Here is a 23,400-nt window from a genome sequence, read left to right as displayed (position 1 = left end):
ACATTCTCAGCTCAGAGCTCACTGTAATCCCCTTCACGGCATGAAAACATCTTTGACCGCAATCCATTGGAAACCATTTGCTCTCTAGTGATCTAGATGCAACCCCTGGCTTCTGCAAGGACAAAGCAAATTCTCTCCCAAGGGCCTCCAGCTCTGGTACCTAACGACTGAACAGCTGTGCTCAAAACCATCCTGCGCTACCACGTGTCCTGTGATGCACCACCAGGTCCCCGATCTTTGCTATTTGTGGCCTCGAGTTGTAGGGCTCAAGTGAAACTATCGTGATGGAAAATCTGAGCCTTGGTATATCTTGGTTCAATGGCGCTGAAAGAAAATGAGCAAACAAACGAACCAACTGCATGTAAGCTCTCTCGGGACTTCTTTCTCTCTAAATAAGCATATACAATGTATTTTGCAGCCAGAAAATATTAGCCTTTGTTAATAAGGGCTAATGTATTGAAAAGGATATTCATAGTATGAGCATCAAATTTGTTTTGAATTTTATTTCAAGTTTTAAAAAATCTGTTTCAAAAGGAACAGATCTGTGTGATCAAAAAGTGGGATTTGGTCTGTATTTTAAGCAGAAGAGTCTGGAGGGTTCTAGGGTAAAGTAAAATATCTGAGTAGATTTCTCTTTTCTCTACTGCTCAAGATGATGGAAGACATGCAAAATTATGTTGTCAAATTCAAATAATCCAAGATTAATTCAAAAGAATTCAAAAGCTGAAGCTCCCCAAGCCTGCCAAAAGTTAGACTACCTTGTCTAAATCAATTACTTCAGAATAACCATCTGCTAATAGTCCGTGCGCTGTAACGCAGCCTCTTGGAATCTTACTACTTCAGTGAGGGAAAAATGAAAATAAAAGCAAGCAGAAGAAATCCCAGGGGACTGTAGCTTCAGGAGGCGAAAAATTGGTGCTTTTTGCTTGCCTGTCTCTTCCCAGTTTCCTGCCCCCTTCAGCATATGAGAAAGACAAGAAGAGTTTGTGCACTTTGGAAACTCGATAGGAGGCAGCAGCTGATCTTCCCATCACCAGCCTAAAAATAATCCACTCCAGGGCTTGGAGCGGCTTCACTAAGTGGAGGAAAATCCTGCCATCGGGATGGTATTGATCACATAGCACAACCGAGTGACAATTTGGGTTGGTATTTTGTTTTTGTGTTTACAAAGGTAAGCTACAGAGTTTGATCTAACATTCAGCAACCAAACGGGGCATGCGATGACCCTCCCCCATTATCTCCCACTAACCACCTCCTCCTCCTTCCCTTTATATCTGTGGGACAGGGCTGCTCCTTGTTCTTTCCTGGGATTACAACTCCAATCTCTTTTTCCTTTTTCCTTTTCCATTCGCAGGCATTCTCAGCCTTTACCGTCCCCTCCTGCTGATGTTTTCTTTGCTGCTGTTCACAGGGTTACGTTTCTTTTTTTAAACTGTCCTGTCTTGGCATGTGAAGTCGAAGGTTTTACGGCAGGCAGTGTAGCACGCTGATGTTTGAAATCGCATTGTGTTAAGAAGCTTACCAAGAAAGAAAAAAGCAATGTATTAGATGTGTGAGACCACTGCAGATGTTTGTGTGAAATGCTTTTCAGTGCTGATAGCCTGTTTAGCACCACTGCTGTTGTGATTTTCTCTGTGTTTGGAGCCTGATCCAAAAACCTACCGAAGTCAATGAGATTCTCTGCGTTGACTTCAATAACGTTTGGATCAGGCTGCTGCTATATGGCAGTTAGCGGTGCAAATGCTGACAAGTATCGGAGGTGATTCATCACCTTAAGGCCCCTTAACTGGGACAGTGCTTAGCAAGGAAGTGGGGTCTGTCTAGAATAGGTGGTCACAGCTTAAACAGGAATAAAAAGGAAAATGATATTTTGTACGGGATCATTTTTGAGAAAATAGATTTTAAAGGGACAGCACTTTTTGCCATTACCTTAGCAGAACTCTTTGCAAATAATGCATAGACTATAATCACATAGACTGTGTTAGGTCCAGTGCTTTTAGGAAGGTAAGAAGAACAAACTAGTAGGTTTATACTTAGAAAGGAAAAAGAGTCAGAGCACTAAACTAAAATCTGTGGCAAAACTCGGAGTTAGGCCTTCCATTGTGCTTATCCAAACCTATAAATTCATAATTTGTTCTTGGTTAAAATTTTCTCTGTGAAATTCAAGAAAAAAAGACAAATTCTTGCTTTTGTAATGACTTAATTATTCAAAAGATAAAAACTAACTACTTCTGTAAAACTCTGAGTACTTACTCCATCCTGCATCTGTATGCATACACATATCTCTCTATATATGTGTATATATATACATGTATATATGCATATATGGGCATATAATGCACATTATATGTAAGACAAAAAAAAAAATCTGAACTGAGACCCAAGTATGCTCTGTGAGCTGATAGATTTTAATTAGGAAATGCAGGTATTAATTTTTTTTTTTTAATATAGGCAACAGAACTATTGAAATAAATGTTTTTCAAAATATTCTTATTTCCCCCAAACAAGGTCCACCTGAGGAGTGTATTTATACTCTCTTCTTTATAATCATAAGTATCTTGCAGAGCATGCCAAACAGAGTGATAATCCAGGTAAGATTAAACTTTCGAATATGAAGACTTTTAAGTCCACTTTAAAAGACCCTAAGGTAATTAAAATGTCTTTAATTAGAATTCTTAGAGTTTTGCACTCAGTGAGGATGTTCTCGTAATTTTTATGGAAATTTAAATTATCTACCATTTTCCCATTGTCGTCTTCGCAATTGCTTATGGAAAATGTATCTCAGGAACTGGCTTAGTGCCCTGAGAATCCCCATTTATGCTTGTAAAAATAAGATTTGTAAGCGTTTAGGTTCAATGCTACATCGTATTCATATTTACAACTTTGTCCTATTTTTTTTCTTCCCAAAACCTTTCTCTTCTTCAAAGTGAATATTTATTCCTGAATTTCTTTTGTACTGTTTTCTGTTTATTATATTATGACTATGTCTGTACATCTTAGCCCAAAACCAGAAAGTCCCAACTTGCCAGTAATGGGGATTTTAGCATGAAAATTTAAATGCTTAAAGGACGTAAGTTTTTTTAGCTCTTTCATTTCAGGGTGAACTGCTGTTCAGATAGTTCACATCCTCATTAAAGTAAACCAACAGGGAATCCGATTCCCAAATGATGTAAAGGAGAGCTGAAACTTGCCTTCCACTGGCACCATCATGGGCCCGTCCTCCTGATTGTTCTTTCCATTCCCCTCCTCTGTGAAGTTTTGCTCGTGGCTTTAGCTTGTAGCTGACTGCTCAGCAAGGGCCAGTTTCAAAGGCAGAAAGAAAAACCACCTCTGAAAATTCCTGACCAGTTTGAGTTTGTAAAGACTGAAGTAAAAGTGAGCAATTTGTCAATAACTTTGAAGAACAAAGGCCTTCCAGCCTGCAAGTGTTAAAACAAAAAATTACCTGGTGCTTGGCACCCCTATTGGGGTGCTGAATGTAGCTGGTACCCTCAGATACCACGTGCTTGTTATCGGATGATCTTTATCACATCGCTGCATTTCCCCTGACTGAAATGCTAGGTTAAAGGTAGTATGCTTGGCAACATTATTATTTTTGCTATAATTAATAGTGAAGCAAATATATTGTGATGTACTCACTTTGGTGTGATCACCCCAGCATAATTTGGTGGCCTACTATATTCAACAGAAAGGGAAATTATCTCTGGGAAAGCAATTTTTTGTAACAACTATGAATAATATTGTCGTCTTAAATGAGTATATGAGGATCTCAACAGTTATTCTGAAAAGCTGCTACTACTTGATGAGAAATAGTGGTCAGTAACTTCAGATGACCAACAAATTTCAAAATTTGCTACCCCTTCATCTGTTCTCTCCTGAATATTCATGTTTGGGTTATGCATTTTACTGTTTTAATGTGGCAGTCGGACTGCTCCCATTTTTTGCAGACATTGCTGTTCGCTAGACAAAGCCATCTGCCTGTAAAGAAGCCTTCAGCTCCAAAGATTCCAACTTGAACGTGAGCTTAGAGAAAAGGTCTTGGCAATCCGTATGAGAAGAAGAGGCCTTTGCTTTCCAGTGACTATCCCTTCCTTCGGGACCCATAGATAAAGATTTGCTAAGAAACCAGTGGACATTTCTCTGCTGTTATGCCATATGGCTCATGGGTCCTTGAAATAGTCCTGCATGAGCTAACTTTGGAATTGAAGTATGGCAACTGCAACAACTCGGCACTGATGTCAAGCTTGCTGTGAGCAGGGCTTCTTATCTCGGGAACAGCACCATGGTGATTAAGACCATTAATTCTGAGACTGAATTTGTGTGGCGCTCTACTAGACTGTGTAGCCTGCAGTGAAGCAGGCAGCTGCCTACAGCAGCAGACTGCTGAGGATGATAAAACCATCGGGCTTTGCTGCTTAATTCACCTATGTACAGTTCCAGGAAGCCCAGCTTTGTGCTGCTGCTGGGGTGCTGGGGTCTTGGTAGGGGTAGGAGGGCAACTGCTGCTATGGAATGTGATAACCTCTCTGAGTTGCAGCAATAACTGCTTTTATCTCTTCCATCCCTCGACAACAGAAGTCTCTTCAAATTTCTCCTCGTGTGGCTCTGCAGCCCAGTTTTCCCCCTTTGATCTCTCCCTGCATACTTACTGTTGCCTAAAAAGTCTGTCTTCTCATCTTTGGTAAGGAGAAAATCACCTTTGGCTACACTGTGGGAAACCTTGAGTCAGCTCTGTATTCCAAGTTGCTCAGGGCTAATTCAAAGATCTTCAGCACGGTTATTCGTTACAGGGTTAGACTGTTCGGTGCGGTCAGCATTCTGTCTTTGGCAATGATCAACAACTGGTGCGCAGGAAAAATATAAAAAGTCTTCAGTGTATTTAATTACGTACTTGCACAATGCTCAGCATTGAGTGAAACAAACAGCACTTCCTCACGTAGGCAAGATACCTCTAGTCACCTCTCTACAGATCTAGTTCTGACTGAAACCCAGCATTGGCTTACTAGAAGAGTTTAAGCCAGTGGAAGAATAGTTTAATTATTATTAAGGGAACCAGATTTGGTCAGTGATCAGTCATAAAAGTGTTCCATCTTCTTTTCTAAATGCAGCTGCAGTTTTTGATGAGTTACAACAGTGAGCACAACTGCAATTCTTCATGTTTTTTCTAAATTTGTTGTTCTTCCATTTCACATTTTCATTTCATGAAATGAAATCTTATGGTTTTACAGAAGAGAAGGGAATAGTGCCTTTTCACTCTGCCTTTCATTGGTTATCTGTAGTCAAGATCTTCCTGTCTTCATTTCCAGGCTCAGTTTTTTGAGTGAAAATTTTCAAAACTGGGACTCATTAAAAGTCAGTATAGCTGAGGCCTTTTAAAACTCTTTAAAATTTTTAGAATTATTAATGATCTCTTTAGCCTTAACTCCCAATACTGAAATACTGTTTGAAAATGCAACTTAGACTCTCCAACTAGTCTGACGCTTTTGAACATGCTACTTGCACTGTTTGCAGCCCTAAGAATGTGTTCATCTGTAGCTACACTGAACTTTGCAAGCATGGGATCTGAGTGCGGGCACGACAAATTTTGCCATTATATTATCAAATTTTCCTTTGAGGAAGACTGAAGGTTACACTGTTTCCTTGGATGAGCAGTTGCAATTGGAAACCTGTCATGGTCCAACTCCTGTTAACTTTGGTGGAGCTGCACAAGAATTGTTGTGAAATGGCCCATACTGTCTAGAGAAATCAAGGACTTGTTCTTCTTAGCCCTTAGCCCTTAGGGGCTTTTCTTTCTGTCCTTCTTTGGAAATGAACACAGTTTGTTAAACTTTAAGGCCAATGAAAATGAGCTTCTGGAGGCATGCCCTGATGCAGCAGAAAGTAATGGCTACTTTCAGCTTTGAACCAAATGGGAGTTTCACTCGCATTGACTGTAAATGCAAAGCATCCTCCCTAAGCTGTCAGTAAAATTTCATCCAATATATCTTCCCTATCTGTGAAACTTGAGCAAAGAAGTAGAAACTACATGACATGCTTTATGTGTGGGATGATGAGCCTGTGCATCAGTGCATCTCCAGAGCCTGCTGTGTATGTAAGTTTTCCAAAAGACAGAGCAAGGTCCAGTGGTTTGAGTCCCATGGGCAAAAGTGTGGAAGGTATATTGGATCTGCCTTCTGCACCAGAAATGGATGGGAAGGGAATGATGGAGTCATTTCTTGCTCCCTGTGAGGCATACTGGAGATAAAATTATTTCTTAGAGCTCTAATGTAGTGCAGCGTATTTTCATACGCCACTCTTGAAGATACAGAGGACTACTAACAGCCCGTCTGTGTAAACACCAGAAAGCGTCTGTGAAAGTTGGCATACATCAACAGATGCAGAACGTCCTCCACTTCCAGTCATAGTTAATTTCTAGCAGAGTGGTGATGGACAAATGAATGGAAGAAAGGAAGGAAGGGAGGATCACTGGACTATTAATGCTTCTACAGTTCTTATCTCTTCTATTCCCTATCAGTGCCATACTGTACTAGATGTGTGTCCTGAAGCGGGTGCTGCTAAAAAGGGAAGTTGTACCTGGTGAGCATTTTATGAGGGCAATTCGTAAGCTGCATTGGATCAACACAGCATCATGACACTGATCAGAATGTTTTGATAGATTTTAAGCCTGTGGAGGTTTAATGAACATGGTCACTGGATGTGCTGATCAGTGATGAAGTGTTTTCTGATTTAAAAACTTGGGAATTTATTGTCAATTACCCTATCTCATTTCATTGGCAATGCAATCTTTTTGATTTTCTGTTTTTTTTTTTTTTTTACAAACTAACCAACCTAGGCTCTTTGATTTTCTCTCTCATTTTAAGAGAAGACAATAAAATTCTATCTCTTTTTTGAAAAGAACCTGTAACAAAAGTATTGTGAATAGACTGTTTATACCTACTCTTGAAAATTATCATCAGTATGATGGGCACTGTCTCTATACATCAGTATTAACAACAGGACCAGATTCTTTCCTCAGCCCTGCCAACGTGCGAAGGACAGTTGGTTTTAAGAGTGTGTTATTGGACATACTCCATCACAAAATGAGGGACATCACAGATTCTTGTGAAGATGCAGATGTGATTCTTGAAAGATGCATCTTTCTTGAGAGCTTTTAGGGACTGTTGTTTGAGATGTTATGTGAAACCTCTACAATCTGATGGTAGGTCCTAGCTAGCGGATGGCACTCTCCATGCAGTTAACAGTCCCTTCTTCCACAGGAACATCTACTGCCTATATTCCATTTCCCTTCCAGAAAAATAACAACAGTTCCCTTAGCTTGTCTTGGACATGGTTTTAATCCTTTCTCCCAGATTTATTTTTGACTCGAAGCCAAAAGCTACACTGGAAGTCAATGATTCAGTGCTCATTTGAACCCAGGATCCTCCTGCCTTTCGGTACCAATCCAACCACTAGACCACAATAGCATCTTATACTGTCTCAGAAAAGAGTCCTCTTTGTGGGAAAGGGAGGAAAATTCCCAGCAGAACTCCCTTGGACTTCTGACCTTCGATAAAAATGAGGAAACAACACTTCTGATTTTCAAGAGATTATCATTAACATTATGTTTCTCTTAAAGGAGTCATGTCAAGCTTTTACAGATTAAAAACAAGCAATCTTTGTGTAGTTTTTTGAAAAGTTCCATATTTGTTTTGCTAATAACTCCTCAGTCTATTCAGACAGAATTCATATTAACATACTATTTCTTTTGTGTCATTAGTCATATGCAATTATTAATATATTTTTATATAAAAATAAAATGATAGAATGATAGTGGTCATATCACTCTATTCATTATAGGGAATGGGCCAAACTCTCCATCGATTTGTGTTCTACTGAAGATTGAGTGGTTGCCCGTCAGCTTTTGCACCACAGTAAGTCCATGCATGCATTTTTGCAGGATGTGGTCTACCATATGACTCTTGAGTTATGCTTAACTTCTGGCAAATCTCAGACCATAAAGTGCTGATATGTTTCGAAAAGGGACTGCATTTATCACATTCTTTTCAATGAAACTCCTTTACGAATTTCACTGATGTATTTCAATATGGATTATGCTTTTCAGATCCAGCAAAAAGTTAGTTAAAAGCAAAAAGGGGGTTTAGCAGAGGTTCAAAGTGTCTTTTTGAACTCTGTATTCTTTTGAAGATCTATAGGTTTCTGTTCTCTTTAAGGGAGTACTTGAGTATTTTATGTTTACCTTGTTTAAACAACTAGGCTCATAAAACCAATCTGAACTATTTGAGGAAAGAAGGAAAGTGTTTTTCTCTGCATTCAGGTAACTTTTTTTAAACTATGTTCATGCATTTTTGCATATCTGTATTGTTCTGATTCCGCAAAACTCATTAGTGCCAATGTTGTTGCAGAAAGATGCATTCACCAAAGTACACATATATTTTGCTGAATTAAAGATATTCTTTCCATTTTAGTATGTAAAATTTGGAAAAAAAGATGCGAGCAAATGAGTTTACACAACCTATTCTACAGCACTATGTTGCTGTGTATAAGTCTCGGGCAAAGAAACCAGCAAGAAAACATTTTGGTTGCAATCTTGTTTCATCTTATAAAGAAGAATGAATAAATAAATGATGCACAGGTTGATAAAAGCCAGAAGCTGGTCATAACTGTGGGTCATACTATGGCCCATACTCTGCAAGCACGAACACATGAGCTTATCTTGGTGTACAAAGATAATCTCGTAAGAAATCATGGAAGTCAAAGAACTGCTTAGATGAAGCTAAGCACATGCATAAGGATTTGCAGGATCAAGCGTAAATGCTGATTTACTGCCTATGCAATCTTCAATACAACCTACTTTGGTTAAGAGTTTGGCAATTATCTGTAATGACTAGTGTATGTGACCGTTGCTCTATGGTATAACGAAGAAATACAAAATATCAGTGAATGCAAAGCTGCCGAACCACAAATATCAAAGGTTCAGAGCTTGCACTGAAAATGTAGTGCAACAAATTGTATGAACAGAAATGTTGCACAGAGAATGTTGGCTTGTCAAAGAAGCAGTAACACACAGGAGTCAGCTTATGTGCATTTGAGTTTTCTTATGAGAAATGGAAATTTTTTTTTTTTTCAGAACTTTCTTGTTCTTTCTCTATATTCTCATAGAGCATTTGCAGCATAACATTTGTGCATATAATGAAAGCTAGAAGACATAGCATAGTGTATTTAATAAATAGTACTTATAATAAATAGTACATTTAATATAAACACAGCCTTCATTCTAATGTGCTTATACTTGATGGAGCCCAAAAGAATTTTCAAAATACAACTGAATTATTCTCTATGGGTTGTTCTGTGTGCTCCTTCTGTATCTCTTTATTTTATTTATTTTGTGTTTAGCTAAAGAGAATGCTAGCAGTCTTGGTAGTCCACTGTTCTCTCTTTTTTGTAGTAGTCAGACCTTCTGGAAGCGATGAGGCTCGCGTTTTGTGGTAACGACAATGCTTCAGCCTATAACATCAGTGCTGGTGTCCTAAGAAACGTCTGCTTTGTGGATGCCCTCAACTTGGTTCCCCATGTCTTCTTGCTATTTATCACCTTCCCAATTTTGTTCATTGGTGAGTTACTCAATGGAGCTGTGCAATTCTACAAACACTTGAGCTTGTATTTATATTCAGTCATGTTTATGTGCTTTGGAGGCCTGTGGTGCAACCCGTTGGATGCTTTCTATGTATTAATTTTAAAAAAGAAGAGACAGAATGGGTTGAGCCAGAGGACGTGAAGCCAAGCCCCTTGAAATGTTGGGAATTTTAGATATAAATCTGAACTAAGCAGCATGAAAAGATGGATGAAAACCAGAGAAATCAGATCCAAATGCTTTGAAACTTCTCTCTGGAGAAGTTTTCTTCAGATTTGAAATTGGCAACTTGCAACCTTTTCTATTATTAGATAGTAGAAGACTTAGGACAGTGGGTCTGAGTTCTCTTCAAGTTATGTGAATTTCAGAGAATATCCAAAATGTGCAACTTGGATCTAAGGCTAGGAGAAGTGTATGAAACTTTTAAAACAGAATAATTACTTCTTTTGCCAACATTTGTAAACAGAAGTAGAGCAAAAAAGATAATCTTTTTCCACAGGAATGAAAATAAGAAGTGATAAATCTCTCTTGAAGAATTTAGGACAGTGGAGTGGCTCTAACTTACATATTCTTGTAAAAAGCGCCATCTAAACTAGGACTCTAATGATACTTTTTCTCTATAGTTGTCTCTTTATCCCAGTTATTTGCAGTGATGAAATAAATACAATTTAGTACTTTTTCAAAGCTGTCAAACAGTGGCATTCTAACTGATCATAGGAGATAAAGAGACTTGAATAACCATCAAAAAGCAATAAGTATTAACAAAAATAAATATTCTCCTGACAACTGCATGAGAAATGACATATCAATTCTTCCATGTTACCTTCCTGGTGTCGCGTATATACATAGTAATACGTTTCTTTCACGAGGAAGATTTGAATTTGGGACGATATTCGAAGATTTAAGGACTAGAAATTTAAGGACTTCCATTATGCAAAAAGACTCTCAAGTGATTGAATAGTAGGCTACAGGAAGCTGTGAGCTATGACACTCAATCAAAGGCATAACAAGATCCAGTGCAAAAGCATAACAAGATCCAGTGACTCAAAACTAATTAAATAATTAAGCAAGGGAATAAGAAACAAGTTCTAACAAAAAAATAACTAAAGACTGGAAAAAAACCCAAGGGTTATGGAGAACTCTCTCCAACAGTGCTGGATCTTTACGTCAGTGTTGGCTCTTTCGTTGAGATGAGATGCAAGTCATCCTTAAATTACAAGGCTTTCTGCAGAAGTGTTTGATGGAAACTCAATGCAAGGTCTGAGGGCAGAGATAATCTTTTACAACATTCTGGGTTATGGGTCAAGTGGTAGCAGGCCACTTCAATATTTTTACAGGTATTAGCCAATTAATTTTGGAATAGTATTGCAGCCACTAAATATTCCCTCTATTTTCTAACAATGTTAGGAAAAAACCATAATAGCTTAAATTGTATGTTATGTATGTATGTAATTCTTTGTTTTCTATTTTGTACCTTGGTTATCAAGACAAATAGTTGTTGAACAGAGCATTAAAAGCCAGCTGGAGTCCACAGTATTGACTGACTCCAAAACCAAAAACTGATGATGAACCATGTTTGTCCAGATGTATGGGCAAAGAGGGAATAAAAATGAAAAGCAGCTTGGGAGAGACAAAGATAGGAGCAAGGTCAAAGAAAGCCACATTAGATAAGGAAAATCTCAGGAAGCTATAGAAAATGCTGGAGATAGATATGGAGAAGAGAGAATATTTTGTTCCTGCAGTACTTTACATATTAAACAAGGATGAAATGGTGAAATCCTGACAGTTTCCAAGAATGAATAAACCTGGGCTCTGGTTTATGTGTTTCTGAGTCACTTGATGAGCCTCTAGGCACGACGAATTGCTGCATCCCTGTGTATCAAAAGCATATCCTGGATTTCAAACTCAGTTCTGCAGTTACTGAAAGAAACAGATACAATGCTCACTGCCCTAGTTAAACAACTTCGCTTTTGTTTTTGTTTTTGTTTTCGTTTGTTTTGTTTCTTTACTTCCCTGAAATGTGCTGTTCTTGGAATCCTCTATGGGCTTCGGGAAGTCTGTTAGGGAATTCCAGGAGTTGCCTTATAGTAAGAGGGACATGTACAGCCATTTGGGCTGACTGACTCAGGACAGCCCTGCACCAGGGTGGGAAGGGACAGAGGACAAAGCAAAGTGCAGTTCAAGTTCGCCATCACGAGAGGTGAACCTCTGATCAGTCCTCAGCTCCACCCAGCACTGTCACATCTGTCAGGTCCCTGGTGTCCCGCTTCTTGCCAGGTTGCTGGCTTCAGAGAGGATCTTGCCTGAAAAGGATAGGTGCCATCTGAGGTGACAATATGAAAATGGGCTTCAAGATTAATTTTTTGGTTAAATCAGCTGAATCCCTGGTGCTGTGCTGTGCACAGGGCAAGGAGGCTGGGCTGTGCCTGAGGAGCGGAGTCTGGCAAATCGCTGTGCAGCATCCCCTGAGACAGCCGCTCCCAACCAGGCCTGAGACAGAGATAATCAATTTTATTTGTTTGAAGTAAATGTATCTCTTTGAGGCCTCATTGGAGGATGCAACTTTTATATCAGTTGGAAACTTTAGCCACTCTTATCTGTGACTGGGAAAGACACGATGACGCCATTATTTAGGATCTGTCAGTCCCTGTTGTGAGACTCTGAGATGTTTCTTTTGGTTTTCTTATTTTGTTCTTGGCCAGGGACCTCTTCTCTTTGATTGCAATTGTGGGAAGTCTGCTGTCATGTTGTCTAGAGGGTCAGATCTAAATTATGGGGGGCTACATGGCAACTCAAACACTCCTGGGTCATGTTATTAGTAACAACAGCCCCCATTGTCTTATAGGGGGTTTGTGTTGGTTATATACTATTAAGTGTAACCTATGGATTGGAATAGGGAATTGATAACAAGATCACTCACTAGCTGGTTGTGTGATAACCTTCTTCTTTCATTACTATTCTTTCCCAGGCTGGGGAAGCCAAAGCTCCAAAGTCCAGATTCACCACAATACCTGGCTGCACTTCCCTGGACACAACCTGCGGTGGATCCTGACATTCACCCTCCTGTTTGTACATGTGTGTGAAATAGCAGAGGGCATAGTTTCCGATACGTAAGTGACAGTGTTTGGTGGATAGCCAAGCTAATTGCATTTGCTAATGTATACTGATAATGTGTGATGGCATGGCTAGTAAGGCGTAAGGAGTTTTTCCCCCCAAAAGATGGGGCATCATTTCACGAACTGTCTGGATTTTCATGGGATTAAGGTAAAATGATTGTTCTTAGCACATTGTTATTCTCCTCTCAAACTATAACGGCAAGTAAATATTGACAGAAGTTAAAGCACTCACATGGAGAAAATCTTTTTGTCTCTAGGAAAGTCATATTTGTCCTCTTAAATAGATTAGCAGAACACCTAGGAATACAACAGTGGTGAAAAAAGACACTAAATTCACTAATTTATACCCTATTTATTTTCAGACAAATGAAATCTCGCCATCTGCATCTCTTTCTACCAGCTATAATGGGATTTGTGGCTGCCACTGTATCCATAGTCTACTACCATAACATTGAAACATCTAACTTTCCAAAGTTACTGTTGGGTAAGTCTAAGTCTGATATTTATGTACTCTTACAAAACCAAGTAGTTTAGCCAGTCAGCTTGCTTAGATTGAAGAGGATGGTGAAATGTATGAGAATATTAAAAGAGAGAGGAATAATTCTCTGCTCTTTGAGCTAGTCTTATTGTAGGAGTTACTGCATCTTTTATAAGGCACGCATTGAAAACTATTTTTAAAAATTATCACAAAAGGGAAAGCATAGTATGCCTATTGTATTTCTAGCATGAGCTTTTAGGTATTTTTTAATACTGCTTATTATTTTGAGGCAAACACTTGTCTTCATTCAAAAGGGCTATTTTAAAAGACCACTTTTAATAGTAATCTGATCACAAACCATCCTGTGCAGATGGCTGTTGTTTCTCAGCATCCATTGCAGTTGGTTCTGAGGTTACCCAGTCTAATGATGAATGCCACCTCTCACTTTTTCCAAGGGGGGCGGGGAGAAGGTTTATCTTTGAGAAGCTGCTACCTGGTGTTCACAATATCTGTCTCAGCCAGGAGATGGTCAGAAGAATTTGACTAGACATTGCAGGACAATGTTGCATAGAAGTATATGGTCCAAATTACCTATAACTCAACAACCTGAACTAGCACTGAGAGATACAACCCGGGATGCAGAATAGAATTAAATTACATGAACTCTTTTTCAAAATGACCTTACTTGCAATGCACTCTGCTTTTTCAAAGAGGCAATATGATATTTGTCAGTTTAAGTGACTTTTACTTCATTTCAATAACAAAGTTCCCCTTCAGATTATCTTCAATGGACTTTTGTTATTGTGTGAAGACCCACCGTTGTGGATCTCTTTGAAAGGTGGTGGCCCAGGAAAGAAAATAGTGACCTAGAAAAAGAAAGTGCAAAGCAAATCTCTCAAACCTAAGTTCCTGACTTGGGCTGACATCACACTGTGCCAGCCTGCAGCTGGTGATATAGAGGATCACCATGCTTGCATTGAATTAAGCCATGGAATATTTCTGTTTAAGAGAGCTAAAACTTCTGTAGCGCTGGTATAGCTATTTTTTTTTTTTTAAATTATGAACATGCACCTGTTTTACAGCTCTCTTTCTTTACTGGATAATGGCCTTTGTCACCAAAACGATCAAGCTTGTCAGATACTGCCAGGACGGTGTGCCTTTTTCTCAGCTGCGTTTCTGCATCACTGGAATTATGGTCATTCTCTATGGGCTGCTGATGGCTGTGGAGATCAATGTCATTCGAGTTAGGGTATGTGGTTTCTTTATCAGGATCTGAAAAGACATCAATAGTATCTCGGGGATGAAGATGGGTCTTTAGTCCCAGTAACTCTGGCTTGTGTCAAGTTTAGGCCCAAGTTTAGCTTGGCTGTAAATGTCTGGTTAATTCTATAGAAATCAATGGGACCTGGCATCTCTTTAAAAAGTATGTCCTTGATGTGTCCCCTGGACTTGGTATGTCTGTGTGCCTGTGTATATATATACACACAGAGAGTTCATACATATTTGTATAGATAGATGTACATGCATATTTGTGCATGTAAGGGTATATGTGTGTGTATGTAATCTATACAGTATATGCTATGCTAATGCAGATGAACTATATATGTAGTGAATGTATAATTTAGCATACGTTCTTACCCATGATAATTTAAAAAGTAATTATATCCCAATAATTCTTTTTTGTTGTTGTTCAGATAGAGATAGGTAGTACTGGTAGGCTACAGAGCTGTGTACACATCCCATATTGCTCAATTTCTTGCCAGTTATGCTGTCAAAATGGAAATTCTCCTACTTACATGCAAATTTATATTTAAATTCAATGTATAATTACCTTTAAATGCAAATTTGACACTGTAGTTGTATTATACATAATTGTTAATAAAAATTGCCATTAATAAGATAATTCCTGAGCACATGCTGTCTGTTTTCTCCCTCCAGAGGTATGTATTTTTCATGAACCCTCAGAAAGTAAAGCCACCAGAGGATCTACAGGACCTGGGGGTGAGGTTTCTGCAGCCATTTGTCAATTTGCTCTCAAAGGCGACTTATTGGTGGATGAATACTCTTATTATATCTGCTCACAAGAAACCTGTGGACCTGAAGGCAATCGGAAAGCTTCCAATTGCAATGAGAGCACTGACAAATTATGTTTGTCTCAAAGAAGCGTATGAGGAACAAAAGGTAACCAAAGATGTTCATGTCACTGTTTGGCCTTAGAAACTATAATGTCACTTCGAATTTTTTGTGCTTCTATGAAACCCTAGTTTTAGGAATTTTTAACTTAGGACTGTTTGTTCCAAGGTGAAACTTGGCTTAGGAAGTTCCAATCCAATGATTACTGTTTGGTTTTAAGTGAATTTGCAGCAGAGGAGAGTTGCCAGATTGAGAGCAACTGGAAACTAAAACCATAACAGACTGATCACTTGCTAGATTTCATTTTAAAAGTGAAAGCTTTGTTTAAATCTTAGCTACTTTATGACAGCATCTTAAATTAGAAGACTTTCTGTCCATAGTTTCAGCTGGAAACACTCATCTTCACTTTTTTCTCCAGAAAGAGAAATAGCCAAAAACACGTATTAAGAATAGCCAAAACACTGGTGTCCTGTCAACAGTGTTTTAGTCACCAGTCCAAAACACAGCACCGTACAGGTTGCTATGAAGAAAATTAACTCCAGTTAATCCCAGACAGACCCAGTACAAAAACCATGGTTGGGCAAACTCACTGGGTAGGGAGGAGTTTCCAGAGAAACTTGTGGATGCATTTAGGCAAAACTGTGGCATTTCATTTGTGCTTAAAGCCAGTGATTTCTGCCAAAAAAACCCCAACTTTGTTTTGCAGAAAGGAGGGAGGATTCGAGAGCCTGCCTCCCTGATGTGTACATACATATCAATTCTCAAGCATAAACAGAGAGAATACAGGCATTCAGAGGCCACTTTGGAAAATGTAGCATGTAGGACAAAAGCATATAAATCCCGTTCCTGCACACACCAGATAAATGTGTTTCCAAGCAGTGCACGGTTTAGAACTGCAATGCGAGGGGAAGCCGGGAGGAGCAGCTCTCCGCTCCCAGCAACTGATGGAGCTGCAGATTCCTTTCTGTGCCCTCTGAAATGAAACCATAATCAGTACAATTGTTTCTATTTTAATAGATTTAGGTTACTTCTCTTTCCTTTTGTAGTTGATGCTTACAGTACTAGAGACCAGGACGCTTCTGCTTTAAGCAGAAAACTACTCAGTCATTGGAACTGAGCTTTCCACAGCGAAGGAGAAGTGCATCTCTTAGGCCAGCTCCTTAAAGAAGCATTTGGTGCCTAAATCTTACTTAAAGAGACCAAAGAGTCTTAGGCACCTACATGCCCTAAGGATCTGAGTCTTTTGTGCCATTCTTAATGACAGGCATGATGACTGGGTGCAAGCATTTGTCTGTAGCTCATTTACATCTGCAGATACTGCGTGTGCCTGCACAAATATGCAGTTCAGATGCCAAAAGGCAAGTTAAGTGTGCTATTGCTCATGTGCATGAACACAAACATTCAGTGTGTAACTTCCCTCGGTGTGCGTCATGCACATATGAAGACTTGCATAAATGTACCCATGCAGTTACATGCACCTACATTTATAAAGCCGGTTTACATCAGATTTTTTGGTTTCTGTAATTGTTTAAAGTCTTGAAATTACCACAGCCTCTAGCACATTTGTGCTGATATTTGAAAACAGGCTGTAACCCTAAAGTAAACTGATACTTCATAGATGATATAGTTAAAGTAAACCAAAGGGCTAAAAGCAATCCAAAGAGCGAGGCAGTGGAACTCTCTGCAGTTCATTCCTATGGAGAAATTTGTTGGGCCAGAAAACAGCCACAGAATTAGGAAAATTCTTCAGGTTGAAGCGTGGTCCGCAATCTGGAAGAGACGATATGTCACTGTCTCTCTTGCCAGGGTGTATTTTACACTAATCTTCTGCAGCTGGTGAGGGGAGCCCCCCAGCATCCTCTGGATTAAGTGGGGTTACCCCTATCTGTGCCTGGAGATAGCTGATCTCAGCTGTGCTCCATGGCCCTGCAGAAAGAAAGCTTCTGTTCCTTTCCAAACCCTTCTTATCATGCCGTGATGAAAGATGCTGAACATGACCATGAATATTCTGTATTGTAAAATGCCTTTGAGATAGCTCACAAGACGTTGTCTTGCTATCCCTTCTGCATGCTATGAAAATTGAAACCAGCTGAGGTTCTCTACGAATAATAGCATGAGGGAAATGAGTGAGGTTAAATTTTGATGACTGTTTTCTCAAATTTACTGTTTTCCAAACCTATGTCCAAAAATACAGGAGTGTAAACTAGAGGGTCTGAGATTAACTTTTTATGGCTGCTATATTCTGCTAAAATAGCATATTGCTACTTGAGTAACTATGAAGTCTGTGAACACTGGGTGGAACCTTTTCTTGTTTTCTTTGATGTCAGTGGCCAACTCCTGAAATCCATATTCAACTATTTCAACAGAATTCTTCTAGCTCCTGCCATATGAAGGTTTGCCCACTGGCACATGAGACCTAAGCTAACACTTCTCAGTGACAAATCTGAATTCATTCTTCTGTTCTGTGTTTTTTTTACATTTTCAAATTTTCATTAAGCAGTTTTTAGTATTATGAATACATTCACTACTCAAAATTCTTTAGTTATAAGTAATTTTTTCAAAGCATCAAGTAATTTAATTTTAATATCACTTTCATGCTACATAGTATTTTATAGAATTTCAAAGCCAGTTATCAGTAATTTTATTATAATACTAAGTAATATAAACCAACACAGTACAAGGCTAAATAACTGGTGATCGACATTCTAATTGGCTATTAGTCTGGTAGTTGCTACTGCAAAAGGCATTCCAACTTTCACAATAAGATACAGGTCATTTGTTACTGGTTTTGTAGATAGTTTGTTTAGCGACATAGCATAACACAGCATATCATAAGAAAACAACACAGCATACGTTCTGTCAAATAGAAGATACTATAAAACTACAGGTAAAACAAGCTCTTTTGATAATTAAGCTTACTTAAATATGCTGTTTGAGTTTTTTCCTAAACAAAGTGTTGCTGAAAAACCACATTGCAATTGGCGTTCCTTATCTCGTTATTTCCTGCCATCAGTAAATATTCTAAAAGATGGACATGCTGTATTTTCTTGCTTTTCTGGAGAGTCTCCTATAGAAACAGAAATACATCATCTTACAGTACTTTTATCATACCTTTCTAAGAATCCTGGAGAAATTCTAACTGGATAGGAAGGTTGCTTCTGCAGAATAAGCAGTGATGCACATCATACACATAGGGTTAGACCCATGATCCTAAAGTCATATATTCTCTTTAATACATGTTCACAGTTCCTACTATGTTAATGGACATTTTGGCTGAAGATAAAGAATTCTTTAATAAGATTAAGAAGATAAAGAAGTCCTTAATGATATGCATGAAACTCTCAGCCAGATTTTTGGACCAATGTACTACATGTGGGTAGTACTTGTCACATAATCCCCCCCCCCAAAAAAAATTTGATCCTGTTTCTGTTGTTGCTTGGCTTTTGTTTTGGTTTCTATGCAAGTGGTCTAGATGTTTCAAACCACATACTAATGCATCATACATCACATATCCCAGAATAGATTTAGCATATTGATATTACATTTGGTTTACCCCATCAACCAAAATCCTGTGTAATTTGCTCTGACAATCAATAGAAAGTTTTACTTTTGGGATGGTGTAATAGAAAATGCATTTTTTAAAGTCAAGGACCAGGAGAATTTCCTATATCTGCTATTCATGTGCCACTGTGGATCTTACCTGTTACGGCAAAAAGAGGAGGAAAGAAAGTGTGTTAGATAGCTAGAAGTCACAGGGACAAAGCGTTGCCCTTCAGCATCAGGCTGACACTGTCAGCTACAGCATAAGGGAACAGTCCGATTTCCATATTGACTGAGGCGTACCTTACAGGTGGCTTGATTTACCGGCAAGTGCTGTCTCACTGCCCTTACTTCAACTGTTGAGTACCCAAGGTAGAGAAAATTACAGTAATTTAAAAGGGAGGTGACAAAGACAAGCAAAACCTAGGCAGGTGCCACAGGTGAGAGCAGTGGTCCAGCCTGGTAATTCACACAACAACAAATGCTACCAACCATACCAACAAAAGTAATCCTTGCAAATTTAAACAACGCACCGAGATGCATAGTTGTGTAAACTGATTAAGCTCACATTTGTGTTGCTGCAGCTCTTCCCTGTCTTTAGTACAGCTCCCCTCCTGTTCTGTAACTGGATCGTTTTTAACATTATGTTTTAAGATTCTTTTTCTCACCTTCCAAAAGGAAAGTATGTCCTTCCAGCCTCCCGTGCCCAGGAGGAGAAACTCTTGGCTTCAGGTGGCTTAAAAGGACTGGGAAACTGCAGAAAATAATCATCATGGTAATAACATTTTTCTGATTCAGAAAGCCCAGACAGAGCTTTTATTTCATTCTTATGACATTGGCCAAGCTTTCAGTTGTGGATTTACTGAAACATGTCAGTGGTTGTCAGAGAGCTATAATGAGTGCTGATTGACAGATCATCCTTCAGCACCTAAATAAAGGATAGGATTGGCACATACCACATAATATACTGCAAGCCCATAACACTGGGCCTCAAGAACCATTCTAGAAAAGAGCTTAAGATTAGAAGAAAAATCCACTCTTCTTTCTCCCCTCTCCCCATTAGATACTTCAGATAATTTGGAGTCCTGATTAAAAAAGAAGAAACAACAGTGTTTAGCAATAGAGATTATTAGATAATTTAATTTAGTTAGTATTTTTTCAGATGAAAAGTAAATAGATTTCATGTAGTGATGACAATTATGTGAATTGTAGTAGTAGTGAAAATGGCTATTGAAATAGTAAAATCTTATTAAAGAAATAAGGATTTACCATTGCCATTTACCAAATTTACCATTAAGTGCCCAGAATAATATGTGCGATTTTTTCCAAAAGACGGCAGATGTGTTTTCCTAATAAGTTAGCTTAGCTCCTATCAAGCTGTTAAAATGCAGATCATTTATTTGAGGAGGATGACAGTAGCCCCTGCAGTGCAGTCTAGCTCAAAACCCATTAGGCAACAAATTCAGAGCCTTTTGTCTGGGAAACCCACATGAGGCCCTTGCGCTCTTTCCTTCATCAGAAGAAGCAGTTTCATTCTTACCACTTTCCGAAACGTTAGCTCTAATTTGTCCCCGTGCTGCTTATTTCTTTGTACTAAGTTTCAGGCATTGGCCTGTCCTAATCTCTAGAAGCCAGTAAGCAGCTATCTGGCCCTCCTGTATACTAGTACATTTTTGGCACCATGCACGTATTCTATCTCACTGTTGAAGTGGCATAAAAGGAAAAACCGAGAAAAGAGGAAAAAAGACATGAGGCAGCCAGGCAGGGTACAGGCATACTTGCTTTTCTTTGGTTAATTTGCTGGGGCAGGGGGTTGTTATTACTGGGCTATACTTAAAATGCCTCTGTGAATACTCAAGAGAGCTTGGCTTGGGTTACAACTTGCAGGCATCTGTGCTGCTTGAAAAATGACAGATGCTTTTTTAAAGTGTCAAAAGCTGCTGCCTAAGTGCAAGGAAGCACTCTGCAGACCATGGATCTGTTAAGTAAAACTCTCTCTTCTTTAGATTGAAAGGACCTCAGAAATATCAGAACTCCTCTGACTAGATACAGAGATATCCGCTGGTTAGTGTTTTAGGGCAAGAGTTGTGATACTGCATAGATTCACAGAACTGAAGGCTAGAAAGGACCCTCAGTTGATTTAATCTTACCTCTCAACATAGCCTGTTACTTTCACCTCTTTGAGCCCAGTAATTAGTTGGGCTGAAGTGTATCTTCCTGGAAGGAATCCAAGAGAGAGAAAAAATCCAGATAAATTAAATTAATCCATATTCTCGTAGGTGTCTGCCCATGTTCTTTCCTTCAATCTCTTTCTCACATCAGAAGCCTTTACTGGATCATGTGATTTCACAGTACTGTGAAAGTCAAGATAACCCATATGAGCAAGGGCTTGAAAGGTCAGACCTTTTCCTGAGCGCACATGTGACAGGGAGCAATGGCTACTTGCCGGTACGATTAATCTGTGTTTGCATTCCTGTGTTCACAGGTTCAGAAAAGTGTTAGGATTTAGAGGTGAGGAACCACAGTTACCAAGAGGAGGCAGAGTTTGAATTCGCTGAGAAGAATGTCTGAAATCTGTTGATATCTACAGCATGTTTGCTACCTCATCTACTCCAAAACACCCTTCAGGAACCATTTGGGCATCCAGACAGGAACGAAATAGAAGTTGCCGTATGCAGCCAGGGAGGCCTCTTCTTGGTGCATTGATACCTCTTTCTCTATTTTCCAGAAAAAGGTAGCAGACCAGCCCAATCGGAGTCCCTCCATATGGTTAGCCATGTACAGTGCTTTTGGACGACCAATTCTTCTCAGCAGCACGTTCCGTTACTTGGCTGACTTGCTGGGTTTTGCTGGGCCCTTATGCATTTCTGGCATTGTCCAGGGCTTCCAGAATACAACCAATAATACGAATACAACAGAAAAGGTAACCTGCCAACATGGATTGAAAAACTTTGTTTCGTATTAGTTCTAGATTCATATCAGGTATTTAATACGTCTGGCTGCATGCTTTTATATGTCTATGATCACCATTGTATTATTTCATTGTTTCTTTCAAGCAAATTGAGGTTTTTTCTGTGAGAGACGGTCAAGCTATAAACCTGAGTAGTGGAAGTCTTGGATATGAAAGCAACACAGGTAGTGCAGGCTTCCCCCAGTTGCCCAGCTGTCTGCCTCTTGGTGGAGTCATCGCTGCAGTTCTGGGGAGAAGGAACAGCTTTTCTCCTCCTCTTCAACTGCGCCTCCTCGTTTCAGGCAGGACACCCACTGGTGGTGCCTCAGTGATGCATCCAGCAAGGATGAGTCTGGGAATTTTGCTTAATTTCTGTCCATCTGTCCGTTTGTAGTTCGTTGACAAGTTTGAGTTCTCTGAAATCTGTTTTCCACCGGGAAGCCGAGACTAGTCATTCCCTGTTATTATGCTGCTTGTTGCTGTGATGAAATGCATTGGCGCATGTGAGAAGTCGAAAAGCATCCACCTTGTTCAATGGCATTCTTGATACTAGAGATGCATAAAAGATGCTAGTTCACAGCTCATTTCAAGTTTCACCGAGACTGAACTTTCAGAGACCACCTCTAAGCACTGAGCAAGCCTCTGATACAGAACATTTTCTATCGTAAGAAAAAGAATTTATTAGTAACTAGTGAAAAGATACAGGTAAGGAGACAGAGGAGATATGATGAAGAAATTTTCCTACGTCTGTCTTCTGATACAGAAACATCTCCATACACTTTACGCAGTAAGTGTTTTGTATTTGAATGAGCGGATAGGTATGTAATGGAATAACATTTTCCCCTCCAGATAAAACATTTGACTATCATCACTATCCAAACATCTTCTCCTTGGCTGCTCACTCCTGACATTCATTTTCTTGACTGATGTCTGAATTTGGCTTTAGACTCTCATTCAGTCATTGCACTGAAGGAGAGTTTAATTGTGCAGCTTATCAAATAAAGCTCTTTATCATCCTTGAACCTTTACATGTTGGATTTGAGCCACAGAGTTAAAAGGCAAAGTGCATATTTTGCCTCAAAAATGGGTTTTTTTTGCATGTTGGACAAACAAGGTATTTTAGCTTGAAAATGATCATTTCTGGATCTCAAATTTAGGAACCTTGTTTGCTTCCTTTATCTTTTGTACTCTTCACCGTAGTGGTTTTAGTTGTGGGTTTTTTGAAGTTTCAGTCAACACTGGCTGAAGGGAAGATTAAAATCATTGGAGAACTTGAAACCCCTCCAAGAGCCTGGCTTGGTGACAGTCACTATTTCTCTTGGATACATTTCAGAATACATTTGCTTTTAATTTATGGTTTTTGATAAACTTTCTCTTGGTTGTTCTTGTTATTATGTGTTTCTCCTTTAAATTCTCTCTAGTTTCAATTAATGTGAATTAATTGAATTTTATGCTTATTCCTCTTAATTCCTGAGAACTCTGTGTACATTGATAAAGGTATCTACAACTGTTATTTTACTATTGATATCCCCACTATGTAAACGTGGGGAAG

General features: G+C 39.0%; 1 protein-coding gene across 1 annotated transcript in view; it reads left to right on the top strand.

The window, feature by feature from the left end:
* The first annotated feature begins 1,063 nt into the window (after nt 1-1,063).
* LOC104069790 (ATP-binding cassette sub-family C member 9) overlaps nt 1,064-23,400 on the top strand; it is a 75,887-nt gene continuing 53,550 nt past the window's right edge. Inside the window, exons 1-7 of the mRNA XM_009576827.1 lie at nt 1,064-1,171; nt 9,446-9,611; nt 12,600-12,741; nt 13,110-13,231; nt 14,308-14,474; nt 15,164-15,406; nt 21,627-21,821. Coding sequence (XP_009575122.1) covers nt 9,467-9,611; nt 12,600-12,741; nt 13,110-13,231; nt 14,308-14,474; nt 15,164-15,406; nt 21,627-21,821 — 1,014 coding nt within the window. The 5' untranslated portion in view covers nt 1,064-1,171; nt 9,446-9,466. The remainder of the gene's footprint in view (nt 1,172-9,445; nt 9,612-12,599; nt 12,742-13,109; nt 13,232-14,307; nt 14,475-15,163; nt 15,407-21,626; nt 21,822-23,400) is intronic.

Source organism: Fulmarus glacialis, unplaced genomic scaffold (assembly GCF_000690835.1).
Source record: "Fulmarus glacialis isolate BGI_N327 unplaced genomic scaffold, ASM69083v1 scaffold35504, whole genome shotgun sequence".
Classification (NCBI taxonomy): Eukaryota; Metazoa; Chordata; class Aves; order Procellariiformes; family Procellariidae; genus Fulmarus; species Fulmarus glacialis.
The sequence above is the reverse complement of the archived record's forward strand: the minus strand, read 5'-3'. Positions and strand labels throughout refer to the sequence as shown.